We start from the raw sequence: 18,485 nt of genomic DNA, 5'->3' as shown, positions 1-18,485 counted from the left end.
TTACAGACGTGTACCACGTCTTGCTTCTCACCGAGCACAGAGAGAAAATGTGGTTTCTTATTGCCAGTAGAATATCAATCAGTTAATAATGATATGAAAACAGTTGATCAGAAGCTATAGGCCTAATGCCATGTCGGCAAAAAGTCAGGCCTCCCCATACAACCCCACATACATAATTTACAGTGCTTATTTTATGCTGTAACTTCTGTTTATTTTGATGTGTAATACTTAGTGCTAATATTTATTTTTTTTCATTCCTAGGAATACTAATCCTTATAATTCAGTCATGCAACCATAATCTTGTTTCCTTCAAAATTCCCGAAGTAGTTAATTTAGTTAGTTCACTTGCATGTTTATTTTTTTAAATTTTAATAATGTTTTCTTGATTGCTGTAATTTACTTATGTGTTTTTTTCCTTTTTCTCGTCCCCCAGGCCGCGGATCTCAGTGCTCGTGATGTAGAGAGTAAGTAAGATTGACAACATTCCTTCAGCATTCCTCTGGATAGGTTCCAGCGACCTCATGGTACTTGTACCAGAACAGCGAATGAAATTACATACCGATTGTTACTTCCTGGACGTAACTCACAATACTAGGCTTGCACGAAGAGCTTCACAATTGGAAATTCAGTCAGAAATCGTTCTTTTGCAAAGTTCATAAACTGACAGTATTAGTCTTTGCGGCGCATGAGAACATGAGTGATCGCAGCATTCACAGCGCAACCAACAACGTATCCCAACTTATTCTTCGTCTGCGGTGATTATTTGATAGGCCACAACAAGAGGATCAAATATGGGGAAGCATGGCGGTGGACGGTAGCCTATCGCCGGCGGAGTACTAAAAATACCTCCCGAGAATGGGGTGAGGCAAGTTGGCCAACCATGCCACCACTGCCGGCCCACTTCACTTGGCGTGTATTATTATCGTCACGTAAAATTCTCCAGCCATTCTCAGAAATATTTTCGACTTTAAGCAACTTGAAGCTCATGAATCTAGCTTTTGAAGTTCATTTGTTAATGAACAGTAATACTTTAGGAAGCGTTTATGGCTATTGTCAAGGGTTAATGAAAACGAAACTGATACTTGGACATGTTTTTGACAACATGTGTTGATATAGCCTGATTCGGCAACTTAGATGGGCCATTGGTCAACCAGCCCGTCCTCTCGAGCGTTCACAACGTCACTAAATGATGTACTATATTTGGCCTAACCTTACCTAACCGAGGACCCACGACTGAAAACGGGACATAATGTCAATTTTGCGAAGTCGCTATGATTGTTAGTAAAAAAAAGTCGCCTTGGGGGATTTATACATCAAAATGTGATGTACTGTTCGAGAGTATGGGTTGGATTTTATTGTTTATGGAAAGAAACTGGAAGCTGATTTTGTTGGCAGCGTTCGTCACAAATCTCCACACGTGAAGAGTTGTGACCCCAATGAACTTTAGGCTTGAGCTTCCTAAACCTCGTTGACTGATGCTTAACTTTGTGCCTCCTTCCTTAAATCGTGACTAATAATTTCAGTGACAAAATGCACAGCGGTTTTACATCGGTGCGAAAACTTGTTTAGTTGTTCTTAATACTGTGCACCCATCCTGTAAGCGGTGGGGGGAAAGGTTATAGAGGCACATGTGACATCAGGAACTGTGTTCCAATATTCACTTAACTAAGAAAGTTACAGCATTGATGAACTAATTACACAGCAAATATAGTCACGCGACCGGAAATCGGTTCAGTTCTCGTCAACTTTTTTTATTCCTTGAATTTCGGTCAGATATTTTTTAACTTACACTTATGGATATTGTTTCAAAATCACTAAAACATGTAAGAAAAGCCTCGAATTGAAGAACAAATGGGTGTATCATAGGTAAGTCCACGACACAAGCAGCCTTAATGGCAGCCATGATTCAAAATAGTTTCAGGAAGAACTTGTGAACAATGAGATTGAAGTTTGAACAAAGTAACAAATAACTGAACCTCTTACAAGAATATAAGTAGCTAAACTCGCATCTCAAGCAAAATAATAATAATAATAGTGATAAGAAAATCAATTCGAGCAATGAGGTGATTTGAACCAGCGATCAGAGTATTCCTTCACTGCTCCAGTTGATTTTTTTCATTAATATACATCACGTTAATGTGAGTTATTTCTGAATAATAATAATAATAATAATAATAATAATAATAATAATAATAATAATAATAATAATAATAATAAAATCCAAAAAATAAGACGGAGATGCAGCCAAAGCTCTGCTTCCTAAGGAATATTCAGCCTTAATAGGGACTAATTACAGTGAATGGAATAAAATAGAGCCAAATAATTAAGTTTGAAAATAACAATGTGTATACGCTGGAAGTTCAGGACTAATATCGATTCTGGTTGGTCAGTGATTTCACCAGATATTATTTTGTTTTCCGAATCTGTACGCAGTAACAACAAAACCATCTCGATATTATTAGAGCTTGTGTGCGTTAGTCCAATATTTCCAGTCATCCGAGTACCTTGTGAAATATCCAATTATCCATAAATATGAAGTCGCTAAAGTATGTCCAATTATCCAAGTATATATGCGAACGCCAAATATGTTTAGTTCTTATCTCTTCTCCCCCCTCTCTCTCTCTCTCTCTCTCTCTCTCTCTCTCTCTCTCTCTCTCTCTCTCTCTCTCTCTCTCTCTCTCTCTCTCTCTCTCTCTCTCTCTCTCTCTCTCTCTCTCTCTTTCTGTTTCTCTCTCTCTCTCTCTCTCTCTCTCTCTCTCTCTCTCTCTCTCTCTCTCTCTCTCCTCTCTCTCTCTCTCTCTCTCTCTTTCTGTTTCTCTCTCTCTCTCTCTCTCTCTCTCTCTCTCTCTCTCTCTCTCTCTCTCTCTCTCTCTCTCTCTCTCTCTCTCTCTCTCTCTTTCTGTTTCTCTCTCTCTCTCTCTCTCTCTCTCTCTCTCTCTCTCTCTCTCTCTTTCTGTTTCTCTCTCTCTCTCTCTCTCTCTCTCTCTCTCTCTCTCTCTCTCTCTCTCTCTCTCTCTCTCTCTCTCTCTCTTTCTCTTTCTCTTTCTCTCTCTCTCTCTCTCTCTCTCTCTCTCTCTCTCTCTCTCTCTCTCTCTCTCTCTCTCTCTCTCTCTCTCTCTCTCTCTCTCTCTCTCTCTCCTGCCCTCCACCCTTTCTTTCAAATGGTCAGTTGACTTGTTTTCATGCATATTTAAACGTTGAGAGAATACGTTCCACCTGCGATATCAGCCTAGGAATAAATGATCGCCGATGGAGTGATTTGCTTGCGTTGTGGTTGCCACCTTCTGGTTGTTCAGAGTTGGGCCAGGTGGCTCACCTTGAGAACATTGGCTGTATCCATAATAGTAAGGCCGGCAACATCTCTGAAGTTGAAGGCTCTGATGTACTGACCAATCTAACCAGAATGGGTCAAGACTAGAGAGGGGTCATTTTGCGCGGTTCTCTACCTTATAGAAGAGAAAATGAGTTTCGTTTAAGGGTTTGGAGTTCGTGCTGCCAAAAAAGGTGCGGGATGTGCCTTAGAGCTGTAAGCTTGGGTGCTTGCCTGCTAAATTGAGTAAATGGTTCCTCATGGTCATTGAGAATCAAGTTTCATCTCCAAGATGTCAACTTTGCACTCAGCACTAAATTTTTCCACTCATCCATATGCCTGTACAAGGGGCAGTGTCATGCAGTCTAGTTATAATCGTCGCCTGCATTTTATCGGTGGCAAATATAACTGCCATCGCCTACCCTAGGTACGAATTGTTGCAAGGTGTGAATAATGAGCATTGTAGCAGTCGGTATTTCCATTCTTGTACATGCAAAGACTAGTGTTCTCGTCAGCATAAGCTAGAGCTTCAGAGATGAGTAGATCGTTGAAGTAGATATTAAACACTAAGGGGCCAAGCATACTACCTTGCAGTACACTGTAACCAATTGAGTGGCTTTCAAATTCTACTTCATTATAGTCTACTCCAAGAGTCCGTTCTTATAAATACTAGAACAGAACTAGAGATACAAAGTGCTTAAAGCTTAGTCAGCAGTCCCTGGTGCAATGAAAAGTAAAAAATAGTCGCTTTTAGGCTTCATACGAAGATTTTTGCGTCATCTCATTGAGTTCAAGACTAAAGTCATTGACACGTATTGCTATTGATTAATTAACAATAAGTGATGCTTTATAAAATATTAATTGTTTGTAATCTATTTTATCATAATGATCTGTATTGCTATATATTTTATTTGGAGTCACAACCTAAACTGTAGGATTTAAACCGCCATATATGTAGGATTAAAGAGTGATTTATAAAAACCATTTTGAATAAGTTTAGTTCCTGAATACATCCTGCCTTGTTCGTAATTATTATCTTTTTAGAGGACTGAATAAGAAATAGCTTATGGGGGTGAATCATTAAGTGGGAAAAGAGGCTGTATCCATTCTGTTCTATTCTGTACTTACGGATTCACAATGGCTTTCAGATAAGTTGATTCCTATTATGTGCTCTTTTTTTTAGAGCTAACATTCGAAGTTTACGTTAAGCAATCGTTATCATTAAGTTTGATTGCCTTAACAATGCTTATAGTATCCCTAAAAAGACTTCACCTATCATAGATCGCATGATATATTATCTAACAAGCGTATATGTGATATTCATATATGTTAATCGTACATCTGAGTACAAGGAACAAATTTCTTGTGGCTTTGTGTGTCAAAATCATGTCTCAAATTCTTAAATAAGGAAACATCTAATTGCACTAGTGGTTTTGGGCAATCAAGTCGCCTTGTTGGGCCTCCGCCACCGAAGTGTTGTGGCCAAAGCCAGCTATATTAAGCACAAAGGTGTACTCTACTTCTCGGTGTACAGTATACACACCGAAAGTTTACTTTAGTCCTGGACTGTGTTCAAGACTAAAATATAGTTGCTAGTTGATCAGTAAGCTGTTGTGGTGGCCTTAATAAACCTCGTGTGACTGTCAGACCTTAAGCCCAAACCCAAACCAGTTAAATGAAAATACTATATCACGTTCCTTGAAGATTTATAGTATCTGATTAAACACTCACTAATCCGAATACCAGGTTGTAGGAGAGAAACCGGGGAGGGGGGTGGGTAAAGGGGTGTGGTTACTGTGGTGTTCTGGGGGCTAGCTCTGCCAGCGACCACCATATTTGGCTTGGTAGGCTACTATTTCTGGAGACACCTGATAGCACTTGGAGCTGCCAAGAGGGCACGGGGCTGGGGGAAAGGGAGAGGTTGGGAAGATGGAGGCCAAGCATGCTAGGCTTTGTTCACACTTTGTGGGCCCTCTTGTTTAGCCTCATTGAATCTTTGTTTTTAGTTAAACAAAATTTAGGTGGTATCTCTAGTAATTGTTAAGATTACTGTTTGAGCATCTTACGCGTCGATAATTGGGATTAGGATAGTTATCCCTTAAAAGGAATGTCTGTATGTAGCGTATAATGAGCACAGTTTTGGTGTTTCCTATTTTAATAATAAAATAATAATTTTAAAAGGTCGGAGGCCCTAAAATTTTAATTAACATTATTTACACGGTTGTAAGAGAGCAGTTGATTTTTATCTCACAAAAGAAAGAAACTTAGATCTATCGATTAGATTATTGTACTTTTCAGTACAGGGTAATTATTTAACTACTTGATAGAAAATGAAGTGACAGTACAATGGATGACAGTTTCGCAATGTAAGCTTTGAAACACATACCATCCTTTTTCATTCTTGAAAATAAAATGGCACCGGTCGTTGTTGATCTAACCACAGTAGATTCTAAACATGGTAACACCATTTGCTGGTCTGATTGCTGTTTTTATTATATATATATATGTATATATATATATATATATATATATATATATATATATATATATATATATATATATATATATATATATATATAATCAAAATTAAGGGATTTATACGTCAAAATGCGATGGACTATTCGAGATACTCCGTGCGGAAATCTCTATGGACGAATTGCTATATTGAAAGTAATATTATATATTCATTAACGTGAACAAAATTTATTTACTATTAGTATAATTTTTATATATGAGTAAATGACTTAATTTATGGACCATGAGAGCACTGTTTTCCTATGGTTGGCACCTGACCAACATTGAATGATACAGATATATCAGCCAGAGTTCTTACATTTTTGTACAGCCACTAGTACGCATGGCGTTTCGAGCAAATCCTTAATCCTATGTTCCCCGGAATTCGACCCCGCCAAATCATTTAACAACCAGGTGCCCATTTTACTGTTGGGTAAACACAGGCTACAATCTGTGTATCACAGATGCACGGGGAACCGTGTATCTATGATACAGTCAGATATCATGATGATCAACCAGATATCATGATACTCATATATCAAGGACTGTATACATATATACAGTCCCACATCAGTTGTTTTCCATTCTTCTAGAGATATATTTTGATTCCATCTGGACGATCTGTTGGTCTCTCAAGATTTTGGGCCTGAAGAAATTGAGGCTCCCTTTTTGTTGTGTACTAGGCTGCGACGAGTCTCCTCTTGATGGCATTAACGTCTTTGTGTTTTGCATGCCAATCCTTGGAGCTTTTGTAATGCAGGCCGTAAAAGCCATATTGATTGGCTTCTACCTTGTTTTCTGAATCAAAGTTCATAAAAATATTTACAGTAGATTTAACTCAAGTGTCTCTTGAGCTTCAAGCGACCAAACTCTTCCTGGTATAAGTAATATCCGCCTCTTCACTTCCTCTCCACAGGGGTGAAATTCGCCTTCTCTATCTATGACTTCGAAGGCAACGGCACCATGGATGCCTTCTACATTGGCGATTGCCTTCGCGCCCTGAACCTCAACCCCACCTTAGCTATCATTGAGAAGGTCGGAGGCAAGGAGAAGAGGAAGGAGAAGATTATTAAGCTCGAGGAATTCATACCCATCTTCGCTCAGGTTAAGAAGGACAAGGACGCCGGCTCCTACGAGGACTTCATGGAAGTGCTGAAGCTCTACGACAAATCTGAGAATGGCACTATGATGTACGCCGAGCTTGAACACATCCTCCTGTCCCTTGGTAAGTCCATCTTTCTCTTCTGCGTAACAATTCGCAAAAATTGCTAACTCGTCACTTTACTCATGATGGTGTGAGTAAAATGACAAATAATAACCGAAGGAACTTAAAACAATTGATTTCATTTTTAGTTACAGTAATTCTTATGTGACTGGTGCAGCTTAGGATTTGTGGAAAATATGCGAACAAACAGTTTTACTCAAGGAATTTAACGCGTTTGCTGATGATTATGGAATTTAAGGCCTCCTTTGTACTCTAGTTGGTACCTAGAATACCCTAACAGGTATCCGAGGCATCCTGGTATATATCTGGCCATTCCAAGTAGCCAATTGTCTCCTAAAATTGAACTCAATAATCTTGCAATTATTTGGTTCCTCTTGAAAGGCGCCTGGTTATATCAAATTTATCCTACCTTAGCAGATGTTCTCTAATTGCTAGAAAATACACTACCTTATGGTCCTAGCAGATGTCCTCTAAATGTTAGAAGATACAATACCGTGTGGTCCTAGCAGATGTTTCTAATTGTTAGAAAAAACACTACCTTGTGGTCCTAGCAGATTCCCTCTTAAATGTTAAAAGACACAATGGAGTCCTAGTAGGTGGTTTGTGGGTCTAACATATTTAATGCGGCCCTAACAGAGTTGATATGGTACTAGAAGATAGGATGTAATCGTAGCAGATACCGTGTGACCCAAGCAGGCACATCCTGGTACAATCAGATTGAAATCATAACAGATACCTTGTGGACCTTAGTCCTAGCAACGAATGCCCTGCGGCCCATGATCCTACCAATGTCCCGTAATCGTATATCCTAGCAGATGACCTCTGATTCTAGAAGCTGTCCTGTTTGCTCTTGAAGATGCACAGTGTTCCTAGAAAATTCCTTGGGGTCCTAAGTGAATTTTTTCGGTCCTAGCAGATTTTATTATCTGCAGTCCTTTCCGGCATTAAGGACCACAGCTCTCACAAGTAACCTGTCCCAGAATCCCTCCTCCTCGTTCCGGGTAGTTATCGGCTTCGCTAATTATCTTCCGATGTTTCAGGTGAGCGCCTCGAAAAGTCCGAATTGGAGCCAGTGCTGAAGGAGTGCTGCAACGAAGAGGATGAAGACGGCTTCATTCCCTACGAGCGTAAGTGTCCGCCTATTTTCTGAGTTTTTTAATCGGATCCGGAATTTAAGAATCCGGAACTCCTCCCTCGCCCCCTTATGTTAAGGCGTCAAACGGTTTTGACCCCTTGCATCAATGGCCCCCTACCGATCGTGTCCCTTCCTCAAAGCAACTTGTTTTCCTCACACAGAAACTTTGGATTCATATCACATTATTCTTGAAGTTTCTTTCTATTTCTGATTACCAAGTCTTTCCTCCCCCCCTCCCAGAACATCACATAACCTTTTAAACTGGATATGGTGATATAATAGTTATTACTGAATAAAACCATTATTTTTCAGCATGTTCTATCATTTCTATAAAACCGAGGTGCCGGTGTGTACTTTGCAATATACAGTAAAGGCGGTTTATCTTTTCATCTAAACGGATTATCTCCCTCAACTATTCACCCCGTCTCCTCCACGGCATCTTGCAATCTTAGATATTACGTCAGAATTTGACTGTTTCAGCCCTCCCCCTTTCTTCAACCCATATAGTAAAAAAATCACATAAAAACTCCCTTTGGCAATGCTAAGTAAAAGTTTATGAAGCAATTGTTTTTAACTTTCAACCCTCCATCTCTTCCCCCCAAACCCCAAAATTTATCGAGCTAACTATTGTATCATGAAAAAAATATAATACCAAATTAGGTTATCAAATGTACAATTCGAAAACCATGCCGCCTGTCTCCTGCTTCCCATCATGCCGGGAGACTTGTATTTTGTTAATGTTCTCTACATGTGACAGGTTGATATAGCCATATCAGTGTATGGCTACATATGGATGATATTCTGTCTATGGGCAAATTAATGTTCATATGTGAATCTTAATTTATCAAGCTACACAGCTTAAATTACTTTTACTAATTTTTCATATTTTCTACTAAGAAAATATATAACCGCTACCTAAATTTGTTGTATAATAATTTAAATATCATTTTCATTCTCTTAAGATAAAACGAAAAAAATGTAAAAAAAAAAATCTTAATGAAGCCTAAAGCCTCTAAATACAAAACATTAGTATTCATTTGACTAGCTGCAGCGGACAGCTTTTAGCTAACTTAAGCCAAATTAATATCTATCTGTTCACGCTTTGCTCAAAAACTCCTACCTGCACCATATAGATAGTTATGCTTCACTGAGCTATTTAATTATGACTCAAAAATTGGCCATATTTGATTGTGTTCAGATTAAAATGCTTTGCTGCCAAACAAAAGCTAGGCTTCATGATAGTAATTTTCTTAAATATACTAAAGTTGAATTGCTGCCAATTTAACTTACAACTCTTAGGTTTATGTAGGCCTATTCATGTTGCTAAGTTAGCCCAAACAAATTCAACCCGCTCTGTTTTAAGTTTGCCACCTCTCCCTGCATTGCCTACTTCCATTTCCAAACCCGGCCAAACAACTAGTCCCCTTGGTTTTTCTTGAGTGTGTAAACCCTAGTTAATTCCACTGGATGAATTTCTCTTACAGCTTTCCTTACGAAACTCTGCAAAGACATCAAGTAAAACTCCAGAAATATGCGTAAGTAGCCGAAAGGCCAGCCAGAAAAAGGAACTATTGTGAGTGCGTTCTCGTATCTCCCTCCTCTGCCCCTCTACCCTAGCCTGCGTTCTTGTAGGAAACCTGTTTTTGGACCCTTGAAATCTGTTTTTGGACCCTTAGTAGACTACGGTGATTAATATTATTAAAAGTATGGCTAATCTTCGACTCTGAAAACCGAGGATAATCTGTATTTATGATCCCTACTTAGTCCCTTCCCTATTGACTATGAAGGTAAACTATATATATTTTTTTACGAAGGACAATTGTAGATTTGTTCTTCTTCTATAGAGGTTGTTTTTTATATAAATATGTTTGATTTTCTAATATAACGTTTGAGGCTTCCTACAGTAGATGTAATATGCCATATCCCTCCCTGTTGAATGTAGTAGATCTACCATCCCCATCCCTGTGTGAGAAGAGTGGAGGCACGTGACACCACGTGTTCACGGGTACTGATTACGTGGCACCACGTGTTCACGGGTCCATGTCAGTTTTTTTTTCGTGTTTTCTATACAAAAAATAGTACATCGTCCTCCACAGTCCGAAAACGACGCCTACTGATCCATTTTTGACCATTCCCAATTTTTGTGATGGGGTTTTCAGGTTATTTTTATATTTATTTTTGTAACAGTAGATATTTACGGCACTTGATTCTTTGCAAAAGAGTCGAGGTTTATATGTATTTCCATTTTTATATCACATCCTTTGAATGTAATTTTCAGGCATTTAATACATTTTGATTACAATTAACTAATTATTTTTTCAGCTTTCCTTAAGAGAATTTTGGCCTTCAAAATCTAGAGGACACTTCTAGTAAGTTTTGACACAAAAGCGAGAAAACCTTTTGATGTGTCTTAAGTAGAGAGTTTTGACTCTGCGTTAACCAATGGTAGCCCGCCAATTTTCGCTCATAACAAACATTTTTGTTTCATAGTACTTTTTTTTCCGTTCGTATTCGTCCAATAATTTACGGTATCTTATGTTTACAGTGAATATATATTCAGTCTTCACATATCAGTAATACTTGTTTTGTTCATTTCTCGTGGTTATAGTTTTATTTTCCTTTTTATATGTTTTCTTTCTTCAAGACACAATAATTCTTGACGGGTTTATTTATTTCTTCTGTGTTGTACGCGGTAAACATCGCAGTTCACTCTTCTTTTGTCTTCAGTTTTATTCGCTTTAACTTTTAACTTACTTAGTGTTCTAACTTCTTTAGATTGATATACTTAGCATTATATCCATGTATCAGGGACCCCTGCTTTTATTTGTTAACGCAATAAAAATTAGATTTTTAGTGATAATTTCTAGACGAATCAGTTAGTAAGACGATCTGGTTCTAAACATAGGATTACTAGCAGTAGAAAAAGCATGCTTTAGTGTTTTGTAGAAACGTTGAAATTAGTTATATAAATATGTACAATTTTGAGTAATGAAATTTCAAAAAAAGTGTGAATTTTTTTTTTATTTTTGTGAAATTTTGAAATAATAGTCTGATTATTGGAGTTATATATAGACCACCAAACTTCAGCAGAATGGAAGCAAAGCAAGTATGGGATGAACTATCTAGAGCATCTAGGTCAAACAGTTTTTGTGTCATGGATGACTAATTTTAGTGGAATGAACTGGATTAACAATACAAGGAATACCAACGCAGAAGATTTAGTAGAATTAGTTGATTGTTTCCTTAAGCAACATATTAGAGAGCCACCCGGAAAATAATACTTTAGACTGTAGTGTTAACTAACAGAGACACAAATAAATAACATAGAGGGAGTGAGTTAAGGAAGAATGATCACTCGTAAAACAGATTTAGCATTGACCGGAATAGATGTGTAAGAGAGAATTCTGTTTAAGGTGCCAGATTTCCGAAAAGCGGATTTTAGTGTACTGGGAATTTTCTTGGGAAGGGTAGAGTTTTGAAAGACCTAAATATGGGAGGTGGGTCGGTCTTGTAATGTTTGCCAGGGTGCTCACAGAATGCAAAGAAGAGCTTCGTGAGCCCCTTGTCTTGCGTGTTCAATAACTCATTAAGAGTCGGGCTGTGTACCGGTGTTTTGGAGGGTTGTTAATGTGGTACCAATTTTAAAGAAAGGAGTTAGATCACCTGCGTTGAACTATCGGATAATTAGCTTAATGTCTAGGTGAGAAAATTGCTTGAATCGATAATTTCAAAAGCCATTCGTCTTGGAAAAACATTGATTAATAAATGATTCACAACATAGTTTTACTAACGGCCGTTTATGTTTGACAAATTTGCTTTAATTCTATTCCAGCATAATATTTGAGGCAGTTGATAGAGAAAAGGATTTTGACGTTGTGTATCCTGACTTTAGCAAAGCTTTTGATACGGTGCCACACGAAATACTGATTAGAAAGACAGAGGCTCACGGTAATGGGGGTGCTATATTAAGCTGGATAAGGCCATGGTTATATCAAAAGAATCAGTTAGTATAAATGGAGTTATGAGTGTGAACCGTTGTAATTGAAGTGCCTGAAGACTCTGTTCTGCCACCTCTATTGTTAACCATATATATAAATTATTTAGATTCAGGATTAAGTAGCAACTTATGAAAAATTGTAGACGGTACGAAAATGGAACAGGAAATGAACTGAATATCACTTGAAGATGGTCTAGGCAGGCTTTTGAAATGATCGAAAGATTTGCAGATGCAGTTTAATGCTGACAAATGTAAGGTTCTGAGGCTAGATAATGATTATAGAGTTGGAAAATATCAGCTGGATGGAACTGAAATTGCGAACTATGAGCGCGAAAAAGATCTGGGTGCCATGATTAGTAGGAATTCAAAGCCAACAAAAAGGGTTGTTTATTTGTGGAATAGATTCCTGGGCAACTTAGTAGATGTTGGATTACTTGATTATTTCAAGCATAGGTTATATGAATGAGTTTTGGTGGGACCAAATTTTTTTATATAAAGAAGAGCTGCCACATATGGGCTAATAGGCCTTCTGCAGTTACCTTAATTCTTGTTCTTAAGATTTTGCTTTGATAGTTTAAAGCCTGCATGATAATTTTATAAAATAAATTTTTAGTTGTGCAGTAGTGAAGGCATATCTATATTAAACTCTAATGCTTGTGTTCGTCCTCCCACAGCTTTCCTTAAGAAGATGACTCAACTACTCTAAATACGTCCGCCATCTTCTTTTGTGACGTCATCACAGAGTGCGCATGCGTGCAACACCACCGCCATTCGGAGTGTCAGTGCGCAGTGTACAATCATTCTGTGGGCTCGACCAAACCACAGACATTTATTAGCTAAATTATACACATACACCAAAAGTATATAAAGATTACCAAGATGAAAGTGAATATAAGTGGAAAAATTGTTATATTTGACAATGTGAGCCACCCGTCACATGCTCATCACTTCCTGTCCGTATGTGTCTTGTGTCCGTGTAGCGGTGAAGGTCCCATGGATCTGTGGAACGTCTCCTTTTTCTGTCTCATCCACGCGGGGTGAAGGAGGGGTCAAGGCAGGCGCGACCCGTGTTGACTTGTAGACCTGAAGTGACCACTGAATTGATCCGCACATAGTTGACCACCCGACATCACCTAGAGGTGGGAGACTATAGACGCCATTATCAAGACTCCCTCCCCGCAATAGCCAGCCGGCCCAGCCGACCATCGCCGCCATCTTGCGGGCCCCGCGCGCGCGCGGGAGGGACAAGAAAACTCAAAAAAAGAAACATCCAAGACTCCATCATCACGGTCGCGCCCTGCCTGCGCCCTAATGCCCCAAGAGTGCCTCTGAACGCGCCCCAGCGAGGTGACCAGGGGGAGTGTCTCAGTCAGTCAGTCAGTAAACAAGGCCAACATCAGTCAGTCGTCAGTCAGTCAGTCCGCTCGCAAAAAGCCATCGTTTACCAACTGCTGTCTGTAGACACATTGGTTAAGTTCTATATCGTCTCAATAAAACAAAACCACATCATGGTGACTTTTTTTTATTCCCAATGCAAATGAAGCAAATGTTGAAATGCTTAGAAGAAAAAATAAGTTGAATTATAAAAGATTTTAATAAAATAACCATTTGTATTTTGTCCTTTTATTATCTCAAAGGAAAAGGTATATGTATATGTATATATATGTATGTATGTATGTATATATATATATATATATATATATATATATAATATATCTATATATATATATATATATATATATATATATATAGCTTGAAATTGTGCACCTTTTGTATTATATTCCCTGATACCAGCTAGAAAACGAAAGGATACCTTGTATTAGTCGTCCAAGGATCAGGCTGCCATCTTGAGGATCGACTGTGTAACCACTGTTTCTAGAACGTTTTATTTAACAAATTGGAAGTCTAAAACATCATTTTTTTTTTATTAATATTAACAAGCTTAGGTATACACAACAATGTGTTGCTACCCTATTCTATATGAAAGATTGCAGTGTAAATAAAAAAAACTAGCTGAAAGTTCATCTAATACGCCAATCCCACAGGATGGTTAGTCATACATGGAATCAAGAGAAAATATCAGCCTCAATACAAAAACAAATAAACTGACCAAAATCAGGTGAGAACTTAAAATTTAAGGCTGATCTATTAGCCCCCATTAGCAAAATCTGGGTACAGCACAAAAATATTTTGCAATATTCCTGAGTGTATGAAGTAATTACAAAGCTCAAAGTATCTCATACCATTTGGTCTGAAGTCACTTATAACAGGGCAATCACAGACATAGTGTTGGAGAGTATGTCCCAGCTATATTTATATCTTGTATATTCTGTTCACATAGTTTACTATTGGAATGTTCGCCATTTGGGAGATTCATTACCTGCAGCCACCTGCCATAGATATCGATGTCCCAGCCTAATTCTGGCAATTACAATGTCACACTGTCTAGTGGATGTTTTATGCTGCCCGTACATATAATTCTCGGTTCTAAACGTGTCATAGCTCTTTATACTTGGGCTTTCTGGCCTTTGTGTGTCAGTGACTGTTCTTCTGTCTTCCCTAGTTTCCTGGAATATTGCGGCTTTTACAGCAGAGATTGGAATGCCAATATCCAACTCAATTCCAGGCTTATCACATGCAGTTTTAGCTGCCTTGCCTGTGTCGTCATGCTGGACAACACCTATGTGAGATGGTATCCATACAAATGAGACTGAAACTCTTGCTCTTTGCATTAATAACGTTGTTTATAATATATGTTACAACAGTTCTAGTGTCTTATTTAGTATGTTGGGGTTTTAAGGGCCTGAAGAGCTGACTTTGAATCACAAAATTACTCCTCCACTGTTCTTCAGTGCGTTAATGGCAAGCTGTAGTGTAGCTAAGCCAGTTATTGAGTCTTACACTTGTGGTCTGTGTACATATGTTGTTTCTGTATACTCTACAGGCTGCTGCAGTGCGACCTGTTGACATTTGAAGAGACCCATCAGCGTAAGTTTGTGAGTCGAAGTAGGTTGGGAGTTAGTCTCAGTTCAGATATGTTAGGATAAATTAGAGTACATTAAGTAACATGGAGTTAATGTGTATAAGGTTAGGTTAGGTTGGTTGAAGATGGGTTGTTATGTTACGGGTTATGTTATGTTATGTTAAAACTCTCACAAGTCAAGTCTGGCCCCGGGCCGGGCTTGGGGAGTAGAAGAACTCCCAGAACCCCATCAACCAGGTATCATGTTATGTTATCGTATTTCGGATCTTTACGCCTGGGATGTGATTCCATCAGTCTTCTTTGACGTGCCAGTAGTACACCGTGTTGAATCTCTAGGAATGGATCGAGGCCGTGTCGCGGGAGAGTGTGATTTATATGTTTTTTTTTCAGTCACAGTGCCAGGTCGCTGGGAAGTCTGTACAGCTGGGGATGTCTTACTCTTAGTGCCAGTGGTTGGAGTTTTGTGGCAAGTCAACCAGGGAAGTGACCTGGGGAAGGCGTGCTATATAGTTATTTAGGAGTTAGTCCAGCATCAGTTCAAAGATTTGTATACAGCAATGGTAACTGCGTTAGGGTGGATGTCATTCTCTGTAGATGTGGATGAGGTGTGTGTGTTGGGTCAGCCTCGGGAATGGGTTTGTTTACTTGCGTAAAGAATTAGTTAAGAGTCGGTCCAGCGTATTTTCTAGTGACAAGAGTCTCATTGATCGGGACTCAGTTGTATGTTTTGTGGGAGAGGATTAGACTCTGGGGGTGCTTGTTGGCTTGTACCATACCAGGTACAAGCAAAGGTTGTGGTTGAGTGTGAGGTAGTGGCTGATGATGGACTAACTTAAGTTGTTTCAGTGCACTACTGTATTGCAGGTTGTTGGTGGAGGAGGGTCTTAGTTTTTGCTGCTATGTATGAAGGACATTGTTTGAATGTAATATCAGTTTGAGCAGGTGAGTATATCTGACGCACAGTCTTGTGTGTAATGGGAACCAGAGCACTTCCCACATTTGATGTCTTTGGTGTTGCCTTTCAAGGTATGGTTCAAGTTCAAGTATGTTTATTGAGACAAGAAAAAAAATACACATCAAAGGGATAGAGTAGCTTAGGCTATTTCTAACCCCCCCCCCCCCTAAACGCTACGCGTACTAGTGGCTGTACAAGAATGTAACTACTCTTGTATATATAAATACATAAAATACAAAATAAATGATTAAACCTTTACATCTAAAGCACTGAGTGGTACGTACACCTCTAGTTTATGTATGGAACCTAGTCTATAGAACTCATTCCCTAACGAATTAAAAAGCTGTCCAACCTAGGCCTTATTCAAAAGTAAAACCAAAAAGTATCTAATTTTAATCTACATAGTTTCCTACCTAGTGCTTCAAACTCACACTGTATCTTGTGCTACCCACTTCCCCCAATATATGTGTCTAAGCCATACAACTTCACCATTGTAATCACTGCTATCACCTTACATCATGATTATTGTGTTGAATGCAAATTTTACTACAATGTATCTAGAATTAATCCTCAAATTATGCTACTATGTACCTGTTGACAATTCTCGAATTTTACAGTAATGTACCTATTAATTTTCTTACTATGCATCAGTTAATTAACATTCTTCAAATTTCCTCCTTAAAATTATGTGTTAGATAAAGGACCTTCCAGAAACGCTATGCGTATTAGTGGCTTTGCATGAATGTACAAACATCAATCCTATATGCTCTCATAAGCCCAGTGTACCTTCTTCTATATAAATAAATAAATAAATTATGAAGGAAGCCGTTAATACAAACCCGATAAGGGTAAAAGTAGTCTAGACAAGTAAGCAGTGCCTATAGCACTCAGTTCTCTGTTTGTTCTACACATAAATTTTTTGACTCCGAAGATTGGAATGCCATCTGCCTCAAGTTGTGCCTTGATGTCGTCTGTACTAATGTCTACAGCATGTCGGATTATATATTTCGCTAATCGGTCACCTATAATGGTTTGTAGCATCTGACTTTGTATCCAGAGATGTCAGTAACGTCTGAAAGCTCTAATTCCTCGCTGGCTTGTGGTCCACTGCGATTAAGTTCCTTAGTTTATTAGGTATAATATCGTGTACTTCTATCTTAAATATCTTAGGAATGGCATGATATATACCGCAGTTAAAGTCCCGCTCCTGTGCCAGGTAAGTCCACTACGGACTCACCATAACCCGTGTTACATAGAACTTTTGTTCAGAGAAGCTGAATCAAAAACAATAACTGGCATGATATATGGTACTGTATGACCTGCTATTTCCAAAAACACTCCTACGGACGTATCATCATCAGGGCAATGATGAACGTTTGGTCGTCCTACCTTGGTTGAGGGGAGGATGTTGATACAAGAATGTAAGAACTCTTGTATATATATACATAAATACACAAAATAATAAATACCGAGGGCGGGTTGGTGTGTTTACTTCAGGATGCTGGCGGGTCTGTAATGTTTACTGTCCAAGACAACGTCCTCTGGATCCTCCTCCTCTAAGACCACGAGGACATCTTGATCTAAATGTGTGCCATGTAACAGTGGTTTCTTAAAACACTCAAAGGTATCGTGAATGTTTGAAGGAGAGACGATGTGGGCGCCTCCAGCCGTCGCCATGTTGTCTTGCTCCCAAGTTCAAGTTCAAGTTCAAGTATGTTTATTGAGACAAGAAAAAATACATCTCAAAGGGATAGAGTAGCTTAGGCTATTTCTACCCCCCTCTACTTCAAGTCCCTCAAGGGGCGCACAAATTCAGTGAGTACAGATACACAAATCACAATACAACATTTAACATTGCATATTAATATAGTAAGTGTTACAATCATTGGGGCAAAATTCTTGTAGTTCCTAAGTATTCTGTCTATCATATCATTATCACACATCCAAACAATTTGAAGTGGTACACTACTTATTTCCTTATTTCTATGGTTATCCATAATTTGACACTTTAATACATAATGGTCTTCCAAGTTCAAGTAGGTTTATTGAGACAAGTTAAAAAAAAAAAAAAAAAAAAAAAAAAAAAAAAAAAAAAAATCAAAGATTAGCTTAGGCTATTTCTACCCCTTCCCATACTTCAAGTCCCTCAAGGGGCGCACAAATTCAGTGAGTACAAATACAAGAATCCCATGTAACATATCAGGTTAATATAGTACTATCTAAGAGTATAATAGTGTACATCCACCGCACTAGATTTTAACCCATTAACGCTCCAAGATAATATTCTCACTACTTTCATCCATGATTTAATAAAACTACCTTTGCCCTGTCTGTCACATTCCATGAGATACGAGATTTTCTCAGAC

At 38.4% G+C, this 18,485-nt stretch overlaps 1 protein-coding gene across 3 annotated transcripts; it reads left to right on the top strand.

Moving 5' to 3' along the window:
* Nucleotides 1-433: 433 nt before the first annotated feature.
* LOC138370324 (myosin light chain 1-like) lies at nt 434-13,448 on the top strand (the record flags this gene model as incomplete). Of its 3 annotated transcripts, XR_011230085.1 has the most annotated exon segments (6): nt 434-464; nt 6,741-7,049; nt 8,090-8,176; nt 9,669-9,719; nt 10,507-10,553; nt 12,856-13,448. XR_011230085.1 is itself a non-coding variant. In XM_069334546.1 (5 exon segments), coding segments are annotated over 4 exon segments (462 nt in total), but the record flags the coding sequence as incomplete, so codon positions are not given.
* Between the last annotated feature and the right edge of the window lie 5,037 nt (nt 13,449-18,485).

This window comes from Procambarus clarkii, chromosome 31 (assembly GCF_040958095.1).
Source record: "Procambarus clarkii isolate CNS0578487 chromosome 31, FALCON_Pclarkii_2.0, whole genome shotgun sequence".
Classification (NCBI taxonomy): Eukaryota; Metazoa; Arthropoda; class Malacostraca; order Decapoda; family Cambaridae; genus Procambarus; species Procambarus clarkii.
This window is presented reverse-complemented; position numbering and strand designations above follow the sequence as displayed.